This window comes from Lissotriton helveticus, chromosome 1_1, assembly GCF_964261635.1.
Source record: "Lissotriton helveticus chromosome 1_1, aLisHel1.1, whole genome shotgun sequence".
In the NCBI taxonomy this organism is placed as follows: Eukaryota; Metazoa; Chordata; class Amphibia; order Caudata; family Salamandridae; genus Lissotriton; species Lissotriton helveticus.
The window spans coordinates 709346092-709367460 of record NC_136057.1 but is presented as its reverse complement, the minus strand read 5'-3'; the positions used below and the strand labels follow the sequence as shown (position 1 = coordinate 709367460).

Sequence of the window (21369 nt, the reverse complement as noted above, 5' to 3'; positions counted from 1 at the left end):
TTTTTGACATGTTTATCTCATTAACACTTGATACGTTCGAAACTTCACCCCGTTCTCTAAAGTTTGAAGTACGCTCAAGTATACGATTTGTCTACCCCCCTCTCCATCAACATTTTTAAACTAAAGATCTAGAGTTTTCTCAGACATGAGATTAGCTATGAACTGGTTCTTAATTTTAGTGTTCTTTTTCCAGTACCCTTTTGAACTCTCAGCAGGCACATATTCAAGTGGGACCTGTCCTCTCATTCTTAGGTCCTCTACAGTACTAACTCCAAAGTAATGTTTGTACTATTGCATCCTTAACAATCAAGTTACTTACCTTCGGTAACAATCTATCTGGTAGAGACACAGTCTAGCCGCAGATTATTTAACTTCGAATATCCTCCAGGACGGGATCTGGAGATTTTTCAGCAGTACCTCAGCGCGCCGGGGTTCTGCACCGCATGCCTCCACCCTGTTGTCGTCCACAAGCATGAAGTCAGTGGAGCCATACAAGTCCCTCCCGGGGCGCTGACATCAGTTTTCTTCTGTGAAGCTTTTCAATGCCACAACGCAGAGCCACTACTAAAACTGTGAGAGCGTGGCAACAGTGTGCCAAAATAGATTAAAAATCTTTGAAACAACAATAATAAAATGATGAGAAACATCACAATGCTTTGTAGAGAAAAAACGTCATACTGTAAGGAACTGAAGGGAAAGAGCAGAGTAATCGGCCCTAGAAACAGTATCACATAAGCGAAGAATCATACCCTTCTATGAGGCAAAACAGCAATGGAAATGAATGTTATGGTAAACAACAGTCTCCAACCACATGAATGTCATTGTAATGGACAACAAGACTAACGACATGAAGTGATGGCAATTGACAACATTTCTGCAACAGAGAATGTGCAACCATACGCACTAAATATGGCCAATTGACTGTAGCATAGTCAAATAAACCCAGAACTAATGGAGAAAAGTCTCAGGGTGGATGGGAGGGAAGAAGGACATGACCAATCTCCACACTGGAAAAGAAACAGGGTGCAAGAGCGTGGATGGATATATAAGCCCACCACCCAGTTGCAAGAATGGGTGGTAAAGCAACAGATAAAACAGAATAAGCCATCCTAACCTAGGAAGGATGCTAAGAGACGAAGATAGAGACCACAGGCAGAAAGACCAGTGGGAAGAACCAAACCTAAAAAGGTCCTTACAGAGCGGGTAGGATGGGCGGTCGTTAAGGAATCTGCGAACAGACTGTGTCTCTACCAGATACATCGTTACCGAAGGTAAGTAACTTGTTCATCTGATAGAGACATCTAGCCGCAGATTCCTTGACTTAGAATAGATACCAAAGCTATACCCCATTGGAGGAGGATCTGCGACTGAACCCCACCAAGTTCCAAAGAGAACTAATCCGTCAAAGATCGATTAAGAGAGGTGGAGACAGCAAGTGCAAGCGCAGTTGACACTAGATCCAGTAAGCTCTGGAAAAGGAGCATGAACAAGGAAAGGCAATGTCACCACAGTCTGTCACAGGACAGTACGAGACTTTCACCTTCCAGGAAGTGACAAAGGGAAAGCACAAAAACAAGAACTGCCAGTGCACAAAGAAAGAAATACCATGAACTTCTGTAACAAGAATAAGAAGCAGAACTGTGTGCAGGATCCCATGAATCTGCCAAAAATAAAAGTCCAAGAGCCAGGACAAAAAAGCATGACAGAGTCAGAGCGCACAAAATGAGCATGCACTACAGTGGATGCCAAGAATGGCATGTAGAGAGACAGATGTCACCCATGTAGAGATATACTAAACCATGATTACAAGGAGATACTTGTATGTGGATAACAGGGATACACATATGCAGACCATAGAAGCCACACCGCACACATGCAAAAACCCATGAAATGTAGCATCGGCAGCACATATGTGTCGGCATAAAGACACACAACGTATCACTAGGTTGTCATACCAACCAAACAAACATAGGGGAGGGAGAGAGAGAGAGAGAGAGAGAGAAGAGAGAGAGAGAGAGAGAGAGAGAGAGAGAGAGAGAGAGAGAGAGAGGGAGGGTGGGGGGGGGGGGGGAGAGAGAGAGAGAGAGAGAGAGAGAGAGAGACAGAAACCAAAGATACTGTAACAAGGAAAAACGTAGTATGTGTGCTCTCCCGCAGTCAGTATACATATTATGAGATGTATACATATCTATACATACACACACACACACATATATATATATATATATATTCCTCTCAATTGTCCCCGTCGCAGAGGGAACACGTATGTTGGTGCCCGCATCCAAGACCGGGAGCGTGTCTTGTGTAATTTTCCAAACAAAAAAATCACGCGGCACTCTTCTTGGCAGATTTCAAGATTTATTCACAGGTCCTAAGCAAAACTCCTACGCGTTTCGAACAAACGTTCTTGGTCACGGCAGTGTTCTGCGATTAGTCCTTTCTTCATTTCCACTTTTATACTCTCACCTTGTTATTACAGTGGTGATGCATTATGGGCTTTGTGGTTTTTTGATATTCTTACAATTTATTTACATTTATTATGTTATTTTGATTCGGACAATAATGTGGGGTTCAACTCTAATATCAGAGACCCAACCGATATGTTGTGAATCCTATAGTAGGAATTGCATTACATATCTGAATTTGTATTTCGTATGTCGAAAGCGCTATTATGCAGTGCATTTCGATTTTGTGGGAATCTGACTATTAGATATGCAAATTCCTAGGGCTGAGTGCCCTTTGCCCCACATTAGGTCCTATTCAAAAATTAGTTTTGTCTCTGAGTTTGTTGTGTATGCCCTTCATTATAATTCCAAGGTACATTCGCAAACAACAGTGCCTCATATTGCGATCAAATCGTATATTCTTCTAGTTTTAAAGAGTTCTTTTCACAATTACAGTTCAGTATCAATGTTGCATACTACATATAGCCTCTATGTATGAGATTTATACAAAGAGTTCTTTTCCCAGGTACTTTATAAATGAACATGCATCTCTTCATCAGCATTCAAACCTTTAGGATGTTTGGTTTTGAATTTGATTATTAGTTTTGACTCTAGTCTCCTCAGTTTTTGTAGTCTGTCACCCCCACGTTCTTGTTTGGGGATTGTCGCAAGTCCCAGATATTTTATGTCCTGCCATGTTTTTCCTTCATGTTGTTTGATGTGTTTTGCCATGGCATATGTGCTGTCGTCATTTTGTATTGCACGAATATGTTCCAATATTCTTTTCTTTAAAGGGCATTTCGTACTTCCTATATATTCTTTTCCGCAGTAACATCTCAGCATGTAGACTACAAAAGAGGTTTCACAAGTTATTTTTGTTTTAATGATAAATTCCTTGCCAGATGGATCTTTCAGAGTAGTCGTGTTTTGTCCAATTTTGCAAGCTTTGCATGTCATACATTTGGTGAAGCCATAACTTCTCCTTTGAAGCCAATCTGCTGTTTTGTTCATTGAAAAGTGACTTCGGACCAAATGATCTGAGAGGTTTGGTGCTCTCCGATACGAGATTAGGGGACCCGTTCCAATTTCTTTGCCTATATCCGGATCTTTCATAATGATGTGCCAGTACTTTGAAAGAATTTTCTGAATTTTATAACTTTCCTTGCTGTGGGTTATAATCATCCGTGGTCGTTCATCATGTTCTTCATCTTTCTTTTTTTTGTTCAATATTTCCAATCTTGTTTTCTTGTCTGGCTTTCTCTTCGCCTTGTGCTACATCTGTGTACTTATAGCCCCTGTCTTGAAATCGCTTTCTGATATCTTCGAAATTTTTTTCCATTTCGTCTTTTGTCGAGCAATTTCTTTTCATACGTAAGAATTCTCCGTATGGTATACTTTTGACCAGTTTATGAGGATGAAAACTCAGACCATGGAGGATGCTATTTGTGGCTGTTTTCTTTCTATGGGTCGTTGTTTCTATTTTGTCATTCTTGATAAACACTTTTATATCAAGGAATTCAATTTCTTTTTGATTGATGTTATACGTGAATTTCAACCCTACTTCATTGTTGTTCAAGATATTAAAGAAAGTCTCAAATTCTGATGTGGTTCCTTTCCATAATAGGAACAAATCGTCAATGAAGCGTACCCATAACGCCATTTTTGCCATATGTGGGTCGTTCTCCTCTCTCCAAGCCACGCTCCTCTCCCACCACCCCATCATGAGATTCGCATAGCTTGGAGAGAAGGAAACGCCCATTGCTGTTCCACACTTCTGTTGATACAATTTTTGATTAAACAAGAAGATGTTATTGTGCAAGCACATCCTGATCATGTCTGTAAGCATTTTGGAATGTTCCCGTTCTGTAATGGGTCTTTGTTTGAGAAAAAATTCTATTGCACTGATTCCAATGTCATGGCTTATAGAGGTGTAAAGTGACACCACATCAATTGTTACAAGCAGGTAAGATGGTTGCCAACTTGTGTTCATGAGTAGCTTGAGGAAGTCCCATGTATCTTTAATATATGAGGTTAATGTTGGAACTAATGGAGCAATGAAATAATCAACATAATTCGCAATGTTTTCATACAAACTTCCACAGCTGGAGATTATCGGCCTACCAGGTGGTCTGTTTAATGTCTTGTGCACCTTAGGTAGAAAGTACATCGTTGGTATTATCGGGTTCTCCGCCATTAAGTATTTCTTTTCATTTTCCGTGATTAAGGCTTTCTGTTGCCAATCATTAAGTTTTTTCTCCAGATCTGTTATAAGGTCTGGAATCGGATTCTTCTTCAATTGTTGGTAGTTTTTTTCAATGTTTAGTTGACGTTGTGCTTCTTCTATGTAATGTTGTTTGTCCATTACTATGATATTACCACCCTTATCGGCAGGTTTGATTTCAATCATTGAGTTGTTTTTTAATGTTTGTATGGCTGCTCGTTCTTGTTTCGATAGATTTTCTTTCCATTTTGAATGATTTGTATTTTCCATTTGCTCGATATCACTTATGACTAGATCATAGAATAGGTCAATTTTATTCCCAGGATGGAGCATTGGATAGAATTTTGATTTTGCTTTAAACGGAGTTTTCAGACTCTTGTCTGTTGTTACTTGCATTTCCTCAAGTATTTGAGTGTCTGTTATTTGAGAGTCAGTTTCCTCATTCGCAAGCTCATATGCGATTCTTAAATGGGGAACGTCTTCAATATTGCATATTGGATCTTGGTTGAGAGTCATTATCTGGTTGCTTCCTTCTAATATACTTGTTAGATTATCTGAAGAATATTCCTGCACTTCAATCTGTTTTTGATTTCCTTTATTTTTAGCAAAAAACTTTTTAAGTTTTAGTTTTCTTATATATTTATATAAGTCTATTTTTGTATCTACTTCTTCATGATGGGTTTCAGGGCAGAAGGATAAGCCTTTGTTAAGTAGATCAATTTCGTTCTTTGATAAATTATATCTGGATAGATTGATTACCAAATTGGGTGTTATTTTTTTCTTTTTCTTCTCCTTTTCCTTTGAGATTAGGTTCTCACCGGTCTCGATCTTAGATTGTATCGGCTTCCTTTGTCTTGTGCCTCGTCGGGTTTTGCGTTTTGTCTTGCCGAGAACTGCGAGCCTCTTCCTCTTGTTCTTTGTCATCGTTGTCCTCGCCCGCGTGCACCTGTGTTGTAGCGTGGCGTTTGCTGCTCGTGATAGAGCAGCTCCATCTCCTCTAAAAAAGAAAAAGTACGTATACCAGTTGCTCTTTGTTCCCCCTCGCTGATTTCAGATTCAGATCCACTTGTTTGTTGACTTGTTCCTTTCTTCATTGTTTCATCCCATTGTTTTTTTGCTGTGTCGAATTTCCGTGCAAAGGTTAAGATTGTTCCGAATTTATAATCATCCTCATCTCTGTGAAACTTGCGTTCTTTTCTTTTCTGAACTTCGTCATCATGTTTATCTAAATTTTTATCCATTTCCATTCTCAATTTTTTGGTAAGTGCTCCATCTTCCTTTAGCGCTGCTATTTCTTTTTCGATTTCTGTTATTTTCAACAAAAGCTCTTCTATTTCTTGTCTAGCATATTTTATGATGATTTGTATCATTCTTTTAGAGCACTCCATATTATTGTTCCCCCACTCCTCCAACATTTCAGGTTTCGTGTCCGGGTGATTGGGAAGAGTGAATATGCGGAGACCTCTCGGTACCATGTTGCATTCCACATATTTTTCTAATGTTATTATTTCCCATCCTCGTGAGATTTCCTTTCTCATTACTTTCTCTAGTTTGAAAAAAAGTTGCTTAGCTGTATTCACACTTTGTTGAGGCATATTTTCGCCATCTGCTTCCACGCCTGCTGTTTTTGCGTTTTTGTTCCGTTGGAACATTGTTTCCGCTTTTACTAATCTCTGTTTCATTCTCTCTTCCATATTGATGTTTGTTTAGTATATATTTTTTGATCACAAGAGAGCCTCCTGTGCTACAAAGGTCCTCTATTTGTTTAATGTGGAAATGAGGTATCCGAACACTGTTACTTATTCATTTTTTGAGATCCGGATTTATTTAGTTTTTGATCCGTTTGCGCGACCTGTTTCAGTTGCCAAGAAAGGTTCTATGGAGTTAGCTGTTTCTACTCCACTGTTGCTCGGCTGCAGTCGCCTGAGATGCACACTGAACCACACACGGCTTAAAAACAGTTCTCTCTCACAGCTCTGCTCACACAGTTACTCACCCGGGAGACTCCCGATCGTGTTCGCGTCCTCCGACTGAGCACGTCGACGCTCTACCAGGGTGTCCGTGAGTCGTTGTTAGTCCTCCGGAAAGCTGTTTTCAACGACGACAAAGAACAAGAGGAAGAGGCTCGCAGTTCTCGGCAAGACAAAACGCAAAACCCGACGAGGCACAAGACAAAGGAAGCCGATACAATCTAAGATCGAGACCGGTGAGAACCTAATCTCAAAGGAAAAGGAGAAGAAAAAGAAAAAAATAACACCCAATTTGGTAATCAATCTATCCAGATATAATTTATCAAAGAACGAAATTGATCTACTTAACAAAGGCTTATCCTTCTGCCCTGAAACCCATCATGAAGAAGTAGATACAAAAATAGACTTATATAAATATATAAGAAAACTAAAACTTAATAAGTTTTTTGCTAAAAATAAAGGAAATCAAAAACAGATTGAAGTGCAGGAATATTCTTCAGATAATCTAACAAGTATATCAGAAGGAAGCAACCAGATAATGACTCTCAACCAAGATCCAATATGCAATATTTAAGACGTTCCCCATTTAAGAATCGCATATGAGCTTGCGAATGAGGAAACTGACTCTCAAATAACAGACACTCAAATACTTGAGGAAATGCAAGTAACAACAGACAAGAGTCTGAAAACTCCGTTTAAAGCAAAATCAAAATTCTATCCAATGCTCCATCCTGGGAATAAAATGGACCTATTCTATGATCTAGTCATAAGTGATATCAAACAAATGGAAAATACAAATCATTCAAAATGGAAAGAAAATCTATCGAAACAAGAACGAGCAGCCATACAAACATTAAAAAACAACTCAATGATTGAAATCAAACCTGCCGATAAGGGTGGAAATATCATAGTAATGGACAAACAACATTACATAGAAGAAGCACAACGTCAACTAAACATTGAAAAAAACTACCAACAATTGAAGAAGAATCCGATTCCAGACCTTATAACAGATCTGGAGAAAAAACTTAATGATTGGCAACAGAAAGCCTTAATCACGGAAAATGAAAAAAAATACTTAATGGTGGAGAACCCGATAATACCAACGATGTACTTTCTACCTAAGGTGCACAAGACATTAAACAGACCACCTGGTAGGCCGATAATCTCCAGCTGTGGAAATTTGTATGAAAACATTGCGAATTATGTTGATTATTTCATTGCTCCATTAGTTCCAACATTAACCTCATATATTAAAGATACAGGGGACTTCCTCAAGCTACTCATGAACACAAGTTGGCAACCATCTTACCTGCTTGTAACAATTGATGTGGTGTCACTTTACACCTCTATAAGCCATGACATTGGAATCAGTGCAATAGAAATTTTTTCTCAAACAAAGACCCATTACAGAACGGGAACATTCCAAAATGCTTACAGACATGATCAGGATGTGCTTGCACAATAACATCTTCTTGTTTAATCAAATATTGTATCAACAGAAGTGTGGAACAGCAACGGGAGTTTCCTTCTCTCCAAGCTATGCGAATCTCATGATGGGGTGGTGGGAGAGGAGCGTGGCTTGGAGAGAGGAGAACGACCCACATATGGCAAAAGTGGCGTTATGGGTACGCTTCATTGACGATTTGTTCCTATTATGGAAAGGAACCACATCAGAATTTGAGACTTTCTTTATTATCTTGAACAACAATGAAGTAGGGTTGAAATTCACGTATAACATCAATCAAAAAGAAATTGAATTCCTTGATATAAAAGTGTTTATCAAGAATGAAAAAATAGAAACAACGACCCATAGAAAGAAAACAGCCACAAATAGCATCCTCCATGGTCTGAGTTTTCATCCTCATAAACTGGTCAAAAGTATACCATACGGAGAATTCTTACGTATGAAAAGAAATTGCTCGACAAAAGACGAAATGGAAAAAAAGTTCGAAGATATCAGAAAGCGATTTCAAGACAGGGGCTATAAGTACACAGATGTAGCACAAGGCGAAGAGAAAGCCAGACAAAAAACAAGATTGGAAATATTGAACAAAAAAAAGAAAGATGAAGAACATGATGAACGACCACGGATGATTATAACCCACAGCAAGGAAAGTTATAAAATTCAGAAAATTCTTTCAAAGTACTGGCACATCATTATGAAAGATCCGGATATAGGCAAAGAAATTGGAACGGGTCCCCTAATCTCGTATCGGAGAGCACCAAACCTCTCAGATCATTTGGTCCGAAGTCACTTTTCAATGAACAAAACAGCAGATTGGCTTCAAAGGAGAAGTTATGGCTTCACCAAATGTATGACATGCAAAGCTTGCAAAATTGGACAAAACACGACTACTCTGAAAGATCCATCTGGCAAGGAATTTATCATTAAAACAAAAATAACTTGTGAAACCTCTTTTGTAGTCTACATGCTGAGATGTTACTGCGGAAAAGAATATATAGGAAGTACGAAATGCCCTTTAAAGAAAAGAATATTGGAACATATTCGTGCAATACAAAATGACGACAGCACATATGCCATGGCAAAACACATCAAACAACATGAAGGAAAAACATGGCAGGACATAAAATATCTGGGACTTGCGACAATCCCCAAACAAGAACGTGGGGGTGACAGACTACAAAAACTGAGGAGACTAGAGTCAAAACTAATAATCAAATTCAAAACCAAACATCCTAAAGGTTTGAATGCTGATGAAGAGATGCATGTTCATTTATAAAGTACCTGGGAAAAGAACTCTTCGTATAAATCTCATACATAGAGGCTATATGTAGTATGCAACATTGATACTGAACTGTAATTGTGAAAAGAACTCTTTAAAACTAGAAGAATATACGATTTGATCGCAATATGAGGCACTGTTGTTTGCAAATGTACCTTGGAATTATAATGAAGGGCATACACAACAAACTCAGAGACAAAACTAATTTTTGAATAGGACCTAATGTGGGGCAAAGGGCACTCAGCCCTAGGAATTTGCATATCTAATAGTCAGATTCCCACAAAATCGAAATGCACTGCATAATAGCGCTTTCGACATACGAAATACAAATTCAGATATGTAATGCAATTCCTACTATAGGATTCACAACATATCGGTTGGGTCTCTGATATTAGAGTTGAACCCCACATTATTGTCCGAATCAAAATAACATAAATGTAAATAAATTGTAAGAATATCAAAAAACCACAAAGCCCATAATGCATCACCACTGTAATAACAAGGTGAGAGTATAAAAGTGGAAATGAAGAAAGGACTAATCGTAGAACACTGCCGTGACCAAGAACGTTTGTTCGAAACGCGTAGGAGTTTTGCTTAGGACCTGTGAATAAATCTTGAAATCTGCCAAGAAGAGTGCCGCGTGATTTTTTTGTTTGGAAAAAAAAAAAAAATATATATATATATATATATATATATTCACGCTCCAAGGTTGTCCACCTTATGAGTAGCACGCGAGCAGCAGCTTTATTTATGTGTAGGTGAGGACGGGGATCCGCTCGTAGACGCCGCTCCGTAATGGATCTGCCCGACGCGTTTCGAAGCTCCATCTGCTTCTCTTCAGGGGCTTTAACGGAAGCGGTGTGCGCACCCGTTACACTTCTCCAATTTCATATAACTCACCCGCCAATGGGAGGCTCCAATGAGACTTCTGGGAAGTGTAGTGCGGAAAGCACACAATCAAGTCCTGTATGGACTCCACGAGTGGGCCCGTCCTCGATCCCATGTACGGCTGCTACTTCACTGCCGTGACCCCCACGTTAACGGGGTGGTGCATACTCTGCGGCTGGACTGCCGCATATAGATTCACGCTCCAAGGTTGTCCACCTTATGAGTAGCACGCGAGCAGCAGCTTTATTTATGTGTAGGTGAGGACGGGGATCCGCTCGTAGACGCCGCTCCGTAATGGATCTGCCCGACGCGTTTCGAAGCTCCATCTGCTTCTCTTCAGGGGCTTTAACGGAAGCGGTGTGCGCACCCGTTACACTTCTCCAATTTCATATAACTCACCCGCCAATGGGAGGCTCCAATGAGACTTCTGGGAAGTGTAGTGCGGAAAGCACACAATCAAGTCCTGTATGGACTCCACGAGTGGGCCCGTCCTCGATCCCATGTACGGCTGCTACTTCACTGCCGTGACCCCCACGTTAACGGGGTGGTGCATACTCTGCGGCTGGACTGCCGCATATAGATTCACGCTCCAAGGTTGTCCACCTTATGAGTAGCACGCGAGCAGCAGCTTTATTTATGTGTAGGTGAGGACGGGGATCCGCTCGTAGACGCCGCTCCGTAATGGATCTGCCCGACGCGTTTCGAAGCTCCACGAGCGGATCCCCGTCCTCACCTACACATAAATAAAGCTGCTGCTCGCGTGCTACTCATAAGGTGGACAACCTTGGAGCGTGAATCTATATGCGGCAGTCCAGCCGCAGAGTATGCACCACCCCGTTAACGTGGGGGTCACGGCAGTGAAGTAGCAGCCGTACATGGGATCGAGGACGGGCCCACTCGTGGAGTCCATACAGGACTTGATTGTGTGCTTTCCGCACTACACTTCCCAGAAGTCTCATTGGAGCCTCCCATTGGCGGGTGAGTTATATGAAATTGGAGTAGTGTAACGGGTGCGCACACCGCTTCCGTTAAAGCCCCTGAAGAGAAGCAGATGGAGCTTCGAAATGCGTCGGGCAGATCCATTACGGAGCGGCGTCTACGAGCGGATCCCCGTCCTCACCTACACATAAATAAAGCTGCTGCTCGCGTGCTACTCATAAGGTGGACAACCTTGGAGCGTGAATCTATATGCGGCAGTCCAGCCGCAGAGTATGCACCACCCCGTTAACGTGGGGGTCACGGCAGTGAAGTAGCAGCCGTACATGGGATCGAGGACGGGCCCACTCGTGGAGTCCATACAGGACTTGATTGTGTGCTTTCCGCACTACACTTCCCAGAAGTCTCATTGGAGCCTCCCATTGGCGGGTGAGTTATATGAAATTGGAGAAGTGTAACGGGTGCGCACACCGCTTCCGTTAAAGCCCCTGAAGAGAAGCAGATGGAGCTTCGAAACGCGTCGGGCAGATCCATTACGGAGCGGCGTCTACGAGCGGATCCCCGTCCTCACCTACACATAAATAAAGCTGCTGCTCGCGTGCTACTCATAAGGTGGACAACCTTGGAGCGTGAATATATATATATATATATATATATATACACACACACACATATACATCTTTTTGTTTTTATCTCTTTCTTTTAAAGAAAAACAATGGAAACTCAAAGAGCATGCCCAAGACAAATACAGCAGCCCGCACAATAAGTACCTACGGCACAAATGTGAACCATAGCAGGACATAACATGTCAAAAAACAGTAAATCACAGACAGATATATTCAGAAATATGTATATATAACCATATACATACACTGTATAAATGACAATGAGCCTCTCTGAACAGAGAGACTTCTAAGCATAACATCGGCTGAGGCCATGAGTAGAGCGCCCTGAGCCCCTGCCTGGCAATGATCAGAGGAAAGACCAAGAACATAAGCACTTCCTAACAACAGAGATTGAGGAGCAAACAATACCACAAATAGTAGAACGCAGCTAACGCTGTGGCGAAGGTATACTAGCAGGCTACCCAGTGCCTATGAACGTACCCACAGACAGTGCCAGAACTGAAAGCGGAACAGAAATTTTTCTGGAATAGGAACAGAAAAACATGCTCAAAAGAGACACTGGCTTACGGCTAAGACAGCCAATATAGGCAAAAACGGTGGAAACACAGCGAACCGCTTGAAAGAGAGCCAAAGGCAAGAAAATGAAGGCGTGAACACGCCAGGACGATCCAGTTGTAGCATAAACCCAACAATACTCTACGGACCATAGAAACATGTAAGCTCCAAAGAGAGCTACACCACCCTTGTGTGTCTTACCAGAGGAGAAGTCTCACAACAGTAGAGGAGACGGAAAGAAACGAAAAACATATCTCTATAATCCTACAGCATGAACTATAGCAAAGTTCCTCAGAGGGAAAGAAGATAACAACCCTAAGAGTACCTCATGGGATCCTCGGTAAGGACCTATACCATCCAGGACGAACAGCATCTGGGGCATTGTACATACACCACCCATAGAAGAACACCTTCCGTGGCTAGGTAGACAGGCTATACAATAACCAACATATACCCCACGTAGAGTATGTCACATCCCTATAAAAAGCAAGGGAACATCTCTTGAGACTAGTAGGGCAGAAACAGCTGTCTAGCTGTACTGTCTGTCTGAGAAATAACTTGAAACCAGAGACGGACACTAGAGAAAGGCAGTGACAATACTGCAACCAAGGCAATCAAGACAATAAGTCCGCAACAATGGACTAAAAACACGGTCAATCACGGCAAACCCGACATGAGATGCTGGACCGCTGAGTTCGCATTACTGTTAAAAAAAATTGGGCCCCATCAAAGGGCAAATCTTGGAGACGCTCCTGAACATTCTCAGGAAAACTGCCATCACGCCGCCAAGCATGGTGACGCAGAGCAAATGACCTGGCCATAGCACGATCCACAGAGTCAGTGGTGTCCATGGCTGATCGGATTGAAAACTTTGCCAGTTCACGACCAATCGTGGAGTATACGAGTCAGGTAAGCCCGAGGGCCTTCCCGAAGAGAGGGAAGGAGGAGCTCAACGGAGTCCCTGAGGTCAAAAGTAGCCCGTGCAAACACGCAGGACGTGATCAAGGATCGAAGGCCTGAGCTCGCGGAAGCAAACATTTGTCTACCACATGTCTCCAACCAGCAAGACTCCCTTGTGGGTGGAAGTAGCAGCGGAGGGGACGACGGCAGCGAAGCTGAGGCTGTTGGAATGACAAGCCCTTGAGCCCTAGGGTGTAGGGACAGACAAACAGGGTAATCTGGAGCCGGGTGATGACTATGTGCGATAGCATGTTCCACAGGGACCCCCGAGGAGGGCCTCACCCAGGTCCCAAGAAGAATGTCATACAACGACGGGCCAAAAGGCTGCAAGGGCTCGACATCCGCGTTGCCCTGGTGGAGCAGATCCAACAAGGGATCGGAAGGCAGAGAGACAGAAGGAGGCTGGTACTGTAATATGTCAGCAGCTTTGCAAAAAACTTGTGCAAACGCTGCACTAGCATCCATGGCCATTCTAGGTGGTGACAGAAGATCATAATTACGGGACGGATGCAGGCTAACACGTCCACCAAAGGCCACAGGCTATGCAGCCCGAGGAGGGCTATGCAGTTGTTTCACATCAACATGTTTCAAAGAATGCGTAAGCAACACTGAGGGGGGACAGAATCCCCAGGGGGCCTTATCCACAATCAGAAAGGGAGGAAGAAAGAACGTCTCCGGCATCGAACGGCGTTGCATCGTGTCAACTAACTACAAAGGAGACTACGTTGACCGGTGTCGGGACGGCATCGACCCGACATCCATCGCAATGGGAGACTGCGGTGTGGGATAGCGTCGACTCGGGGACATGTCTCCTGCTTCGGCAGCATTAGACCCCATCGCAGGGAGCTCCACAGGACTGTGCCCTGATGCCAAAGGTGGACTGCGGCCCGATGTTTGAATGGGAAGCCCCACCGCCGGGCCGACGTCGCAGCGACTCCGGAACCGGAGTCAGGGTACTTGACTGGCTCCGATGGCGAACCAGAGTCCCTACCACCTCTGTGGGGCCCGAAGGCACGCCAGGGAGAGGGCTTGATCCAAAGATGGCCTGCAAAATCTGCTAATAGGCTTCCATCTGGGTCCTAGTTAGCCCAACCCCAGAAAATGGGGTAGGCAGGGGTCGACAGCTGAGAGGCAGTGTCCGATAAAGACAGCGTCACGAATGTGGGAGGCCAACGGCCTCTGTGACTTCTTCTTGTGCTTACCTGAGGAAGGCGAACAACGGCCTCGGGAATGACTCCGTGACCTGCCCTGAACAGGAACCTCAGCTCGAGATGGAGACAAGCGACGCTTGGACTCCGAAAGGGCATCCGGATGGACAACAATTTTATCCTACGTTCCCGCAGGGACTTCGGCTTTAGCTTCCGACAGGCGTCGCACTCCATGGAGTTTTGGAGCTCACCCAAGCCCCACATACAAATCGCATGCAGATCAGTCGCTGACATCTGCAGCATACAGGTTTCACATGACTTACAGCCCGAATGTATCGGAACACTGCGTCAGTAAGGCCTAAGAAACAGAAACAGGCTAGAGGAACAGCTTCTCCCGGATCTGCGCTGCACGCGCGGAAAAGAAGAAAACTGAAGTCAGGGCGTGGGGAGCTACTTATATGGCTCCAATGATGTCATATCCGTGGACAACGTCAGGGCGAAGCCATGTAACACCATCCCCCGGCGCGCAGAGGCACTGCTGAAAAATGTCCGGACCCAATCTGGTGCCTGGAGGATATTTTAAGTTAAGGAATCGGCGGTTAGAGGTTTCGAGTGCTGGTGTGATTCATTTCTCATGCTGCTGTATGGCATTCAGAGCTGTATGGTATTCAGAGTATTAGCTTAAGCTTAATTTTAGTTGTATTTCATCCAGAAATGCTCCCACTGCCTGCAAAAGAAGCACTAAATCACTCCCCAACAGGTGCAGCCTTTCCCTTCTAAGTTACTCATTGCTACAGGTTGTTGGCCTGCAAAGGTAACTTGTTTATCAGCTGGTACACCTCAAACTTCTGTTTTCTATCAACTTCCCCTATTCTGTGCAGAATCACTTCTTCTTCATAGTGTTTCATTTTAGGCGAAACTGATTTAAAATAGTTTTTTGTCACAGACTTGCCCACTCTGCTGTAACGGACAGTCTGAGTTGTGGTGCATCAGATGCCAGTAAGTGCATTCAGCTCCATTTGATCTGGTCACAGCTCTTTATATTTCTCTTGCCCCAGTCATAACATTTAGATGGCACAAGGTTCCTCTCCCAGAAAAATGCGACACTCAGTACCTAAGGTTTAAGAAGCATCAGCTTTTTTAACTGAATACCAGTCTCAATCTCAAATAAAAACCAAGAAAATTACAGAGCAAAATGCTGTGGCGACCGAAAAAACACAACAGTGCAGGTAACACATGTATGGCTTTCCATCGACCATGGAGCAAAGACATCAGGGGCTGACATTATTTGGGTACAAATAGATACCACCCGGGAAAATCCGCCAACATTTTGAAATTCAGACTAATGTTTGGGGAAACTTTTTAAAATGGGAAATCAGAAAGAATCACTGAGGAACAGGTTTCCCAAAATACCCAAGTCAACAATATATGATTAAAGACTACATGCTCGGAGGCCACCATTAAAAAAACACAAAATTCTCACTAGAAGACAATGTTAAGGAGTAGAACTGGCAAATTCATTGCCATTTGGGTTTCGCAACTATCAACATTACTTTGGAGCAACCCTTTCTAAGATTCATCTCTGAGAACAAGTGTGATTAGAGATGAGACTAAACAAACGTTCATAAACATCACAACAGAACAAAGCTGAATTAAATAATCATAAAAGTACCTCATCTGTTCTTGAATATCTTTGCCTAAAATCATCTTCTCTTGATTCAGATTCTTTTTTGTCATCGTGCTTTTCCTTATCTTGCTTTTCTTCCCTCTCTTTATCTTCATTTTCTTGCTCTCTTGTTCTAGGTCGACTTCTTCCTATGGTCTTTTCAGCTTCCTGAATATCAGTCAATGTGACTCCCTGTTGAGGGAAAAACCCAGGACATTTTATCTACAGAATCTGTCAATGCTTTCTCCAACATTATATTTTGACACATTGGCTGCCTCCAAGTAGCTCCACAAGCAGGCAAAAGTAAGTTAATTAAACAATATTTAAAAATTACTATTATGTAGGAAAACAGCATTCTCCATTCATTAACAGGCTTTTGATGCACATTACTTTGTTCAAAATTCAAAATGCGCAATGCACAGGTTAATGTGAAAAGCGATCTACATTAATTAATGTTCTTACCTAAAAAACATAATAAATATTTGGATTTCGTTTTCAATATATGATACATCGACTGATGCATCATTTTTCTAACCAACATACAAATATAAACATTTACATCAGCTGGGTAACATACATCTTTCACCCAATGTCTCCATTGTATGAAACTACACACTATATTCATAACAGTCCTAGTTGGAGTAACTCAACCACGCACAAGACACCTCAAATTTAACAGGGCAAACTTAGTCTTGTACGCCTCCCTTTCTGTTTCTTTACATGACAGGAAGATCCTACAGCATCTCTAGAATGCCGTAAACAGCCCACTCTAGCCTCCCTTTGAGCTATGTATCATCAAACCATTCCAAATTCTATGATCAACAATTGCTTGCTGTATCTTAAAATGTCTATATCAGCCCACATTCTCAATAGAGAGAATCCTGGGAGATAGTACTTGAGTGGTATCTACCACCTAGTTCAGCAGTCTGGTCACTTAATCACACAAGCCGTTCATCCTGGGTATCACAAGTGGCAATGATTAAAAGCAACCTCATGGACACAGGCTTCCATGCCTAAGGCATCACTTAATGTCTTACTGGGAGGGCAGAGGATGGCAGGTGGCAATGCTGTAACAGGTCTGAGTACTTAAAATTGATATTTTTCTACAAGAACACTTAGATACCAAAGAAAAACGCAATTCTTCTGCTAAAGTCTGTAAATATGAGGATTTGCATTAAAAAAACACCTGGGTGATTGTGAGCTTTACAAGAATTATTAATATAACATACAAAATCAGAACACAATATGTCTAAACTTCCCCACACCCCTTAATTTACCTCAGCCCAATGGCTGTGCACCTTTCTTGTGTACAGTTCCTTCAGCTGCATTGTTCTGCTGTTATCCACACTCACCTAGATGCTCAGAGAGAAGGCCCCAACTCTTCATGTTATCTTCACACACTCCATGTCCTTGCACCCCCAAAATACTCTGACGTCCAAATAAATTATAGGGTGTGAAGAGTGATGGAGGCACGTCTAGGTGCCAGAACCCCTGGTACCAACAGAACCAGGTCTTCAATAGTTGAAGGTTGTAATACTTTGGCCACAGTGTTGATTTGCTGTGGGTGGGGAGGCTCCCATGGCTCACCAGGTTCTAACATGTAGGTCCACCTGCATCACCCTGAGATAACAGAGGGGTCATAGTCCTCACATAGGTTTAATCAGCAAATAGGAACACCATTTCTTATATTGTGACACTCCTCTATTATCCATGGGTTTTACTTATTTTGGTTGTTACAGTCGGTTTCTGCTGCTCTCCTTTTCAATTTCTGCAATTAGTACAGCCCTTCCATGTGACGGATTGAAAGAATGCCTTTCTGGCAAATATTTTCTGTAAAGGCAAACCTGCAATTTGAAGTCATTCCTCTCAACCCATTTTCCACACTTTCTCCAGTATGATTGACCTCTCGCACCATCATAAAAGGCACACCAAAAATCCTCTTAGAGAAAACTTGGTGCCTAACCAATACTAAGCAATCCCTGTGTGTGATCAGTCAAGTTCCCAAACTTCTGTTTGTTAAAAAAAAAAAAAAAAAATTTATAACTATTTTAGGAAGATCTTATCTAGCTTTTCTTTGTTCCTACTCGCCGAATGTGCAACTCAAGTATTATTCATATTGTTTCTCAACTCTTACCACATTATATGTTTGCTGATTCTCTAAGCATTAAGATTGTTTTTGCCTTCACATGTCTTTGTTTTTTCTGTGTGATTTACAGTCTGCTCCTAGGTGCACTTGTGTTTTCTTCAGGCTGTCTGGATCGCTTTGACATTCACTGTTGCATATACAAGACTTGTCGTACAGCCAAGATTCTCTAAATCAATCATGCAATGTAGCTTCTTTCAACAGGTATTCCTTCTTTTCAGGTTTTATAACTCCTCAAACTGGAGTCATCTGAAGCAGTAGCGTTTGGCATCCTGGTGTCTTCGAGAATAAATCAGTTTTAGGAAGGAGGTTGCTGTTGATCATGGACAAAATATAAAACGTCTGCTCAATGTCTCCAGCAAGCTCTCATTCCCGACTACTGCAAATGTCTATCAAACCTAAATGAAATGCGACATTCAAAAAAATATTCACCAGAGCCAGAAAAAAAAGCCATTTTGTCTAAATGCCAAATAGTTATAAAATAAAGATTACCTACCCAATTAATAAATAAGCGGTCTACTAAACACATGACATTATTAATTATCTTTATTGTCTTGTTTCAACTACAATCAAAGACAACTTTAGGACTTGGTAAACATTCTACAACAAAACAAGACTAGGGCCTTTGACTGAACTTCTTTTAAACCGCCTTATGGATTCTCAATATATTCGTACCATTTGATTCTAGGTATCAATTCCAACGCGTTCCAGAGAAAACTATTACTGAAAAATATATATTTACATGTATTTTGCACCTGCATTGAACACAATGTAAAGCCAATGGCTCACGGTTCTGAGATTTAGCATACAAGCAGGGGATCTAAAAATGACAGATAATGATGGAAAAGCTAGGCTGTCCGTTCCTGATAAAATTACAGCAGGCTGACTAAAACCCACAGGGTAGTGTAGAGCCTTCCAAATCTTGAGAAAGTGAATAAAGAAATCATGGTATCCATTTCTAAACCTCTGCAATGCAAGACAAAAAGCAACAGCTGAGGGCAAACACACCTGCACATATCTGCTCATTCTATTTATTTTTTAGAAGTAAAGGGGTTGTGCCTTGCACAAGTGCAATAAGGATAAGTTACTTACCTGTAATCCTAGTTCTCTTCCAGGGGTATACTCATCATAGTCATAAGCACTGAATAGTCCTGCCCACATGCGGGATGCCGGAGCAATAGCCATTAATATGCATATATCTACATATATATAAAACGGTTTTTGGGCGCTGAGGAAGGCTAAAAAAGCCGAAATGCATACGCCGCCACTGGGAACCTGAGAAATAAATGAGCTGTCTGCCCTGAACTCCCTCTGGCCTCTGAGTTATTCTTTTGGGAGGTAACTGGTAAAATATATATATATATATATATATATATATATATATATATATATATATATATATATATATATATCCATCCATATGCAGAACCCACATTGGAAGAACCATGCGGAGACCTTTATGGCGCTTCAAGTATTTATTCACAGCAAGCCAGCAGAGCGTTAATTCAAGAAGGCAGTGTCAAAATTAGGCCAGACGCGTTTCAGGAGGTGAACTCCTTTCTTCAGTGGCTTTTGACAGACAGGGGGAAGCATAAACAGCGCAGACCGTTTTTAACATCATACCTGCCCAATGGGCGTGGCCACACGGCATTCTGGTCGATGCAGTCCGCGCTAATGTCAGCCTCAGTGGGTGCTACTCCCCGAGTCCAAATGTCCCAAAGTTAAAAGCACAAACACTTGAAGTCTCTGCCTCGCTGTTTTACTGCTGTAAATGAAAGCTCAAGCAGGTTCCTATCTGCAAAGGAGCAGGCTTGTCTCCTTCCCGAAGTCGGCAGCTGAAGTTAGTCACCCGGGATCAGCTCAAAGCCGCAGGTTCTTTCCTCGACCTGGGCAGGCCGATACTAATCCATCCATATGCAGAACCCACATTGGAAGAACCATGCGGAGACCTTTATGGCGCTTCAAGTATTTATTCACAGCAAGCCAGCAGAGCGTTAATTCAAGAAGGCAGTGTCAAAATTAGGCCAGACGCGTTTCAGGAGGTGAACTCCTTTCTTCAGTGGCTTTTGACAGACAGGGGGAAGCATAAACAGCGCAGACCGTTTTTAACATCATACCTGCCCAATGGGCGTGGCCACACGGCATTCTGGTCGATGCAGTCCGCGCTAATGTCAGCCTCAGTGGGTGCTACTCCCCGAGTCCAAATGTCCCAAAGTTAAAAGCACAAACACTTGAATACCTTGGGCAGGTATGATGTTAAAAACGGTCTGCGCTGTTTATGCTTCCCCCTGTCTGTCAAAAGCCACTGAAGAAAGGAGTTCACCTCCTGAAACGCGTCTGGCCTAATTTTGACACTGCCTTCTTGAATTAACGCTCTGCTGGCTTGCTGTGAATAAATACTTGAAGCGCCATAAAGGTCTCCGCATGGTTCTTCCAATGTGGGTTCTGCATATGGATGGATTAGTATCGGCCTGCCCAGGTCGAGGAAAGAACCTGCGGCTTTGAGCTGATCCCGGGTGACTAACTTCAGCTGCCGACTTCGGGACGGAGACAAGCCTGCTCCTTTGCAGATGGGAACCTGCTTGAGCTTTCATTTACAGCAGTAAAACAGCGAGGCAGAGACTTCAAGTGTTTGTGCTTTTAACTTTGGGACATTTGGACTCGGGGAGTAGCACCCACTGAGGCTGACATTAGCGCGGACTGCATCGACCAGAATGCCGTGTGGCCACGCCCATTGGGCAGGTATGATGTTAAAAACGGTCTGCGCTGTTTATGCTTCCCCCTGTCTGTCAAAAGCCACTGAAGAAAGGAGTTCACCTCCTGAAACGCGTCTGGCCTAATTTTGACACTGCCTTCTTGAATTAACGCTCTGCTGGCTTGCTGTGAATAAATACTTGAAGCGCCATAAAGGTCTCTGCATGGTTCTTCCAATGTGGGTTCTGCATATGGATGGATATATATATATATATATATATATATATATATATATATATCGTCACACGCTCCTAAACCATAGTGTCCAGAAAGAACGGCCAGCACACAGGTGTCGTGATCTTATCAATATT

The 21369-nt window shown here is 42.4% G+C and overlaps 1 protein-coding gene across 8 annotated transcripts in view; it reads right to left on the bottom strand.

The window, feature by feature from the left end:
• Nucleotides 1–21369, bottom strand: part of PPP1R12A (protein phosphatase 1 regulatory subunit 12A) — a 1571083-nt gene that overhangs the window by 556344 nt on the left and 993370 nt on the right. For all 8 annotated transcript variants that reach the window (XR_013606928.1, XM_078674242.1, XM_078674241.1 and 5 more), the window contains one exon: nt 16168–16353. Coding sequence is in view for 7 of the 8 variants with exons in the window: in XM_078674242.1 (XP_078530368.1) it covers nt 16168–16353 (186 nt within the window). In the remaining variant the exon portion in view is untranslated. The remainder of the gene's footprint in view (nt 1–16167; nt 16354–21369) is intronic.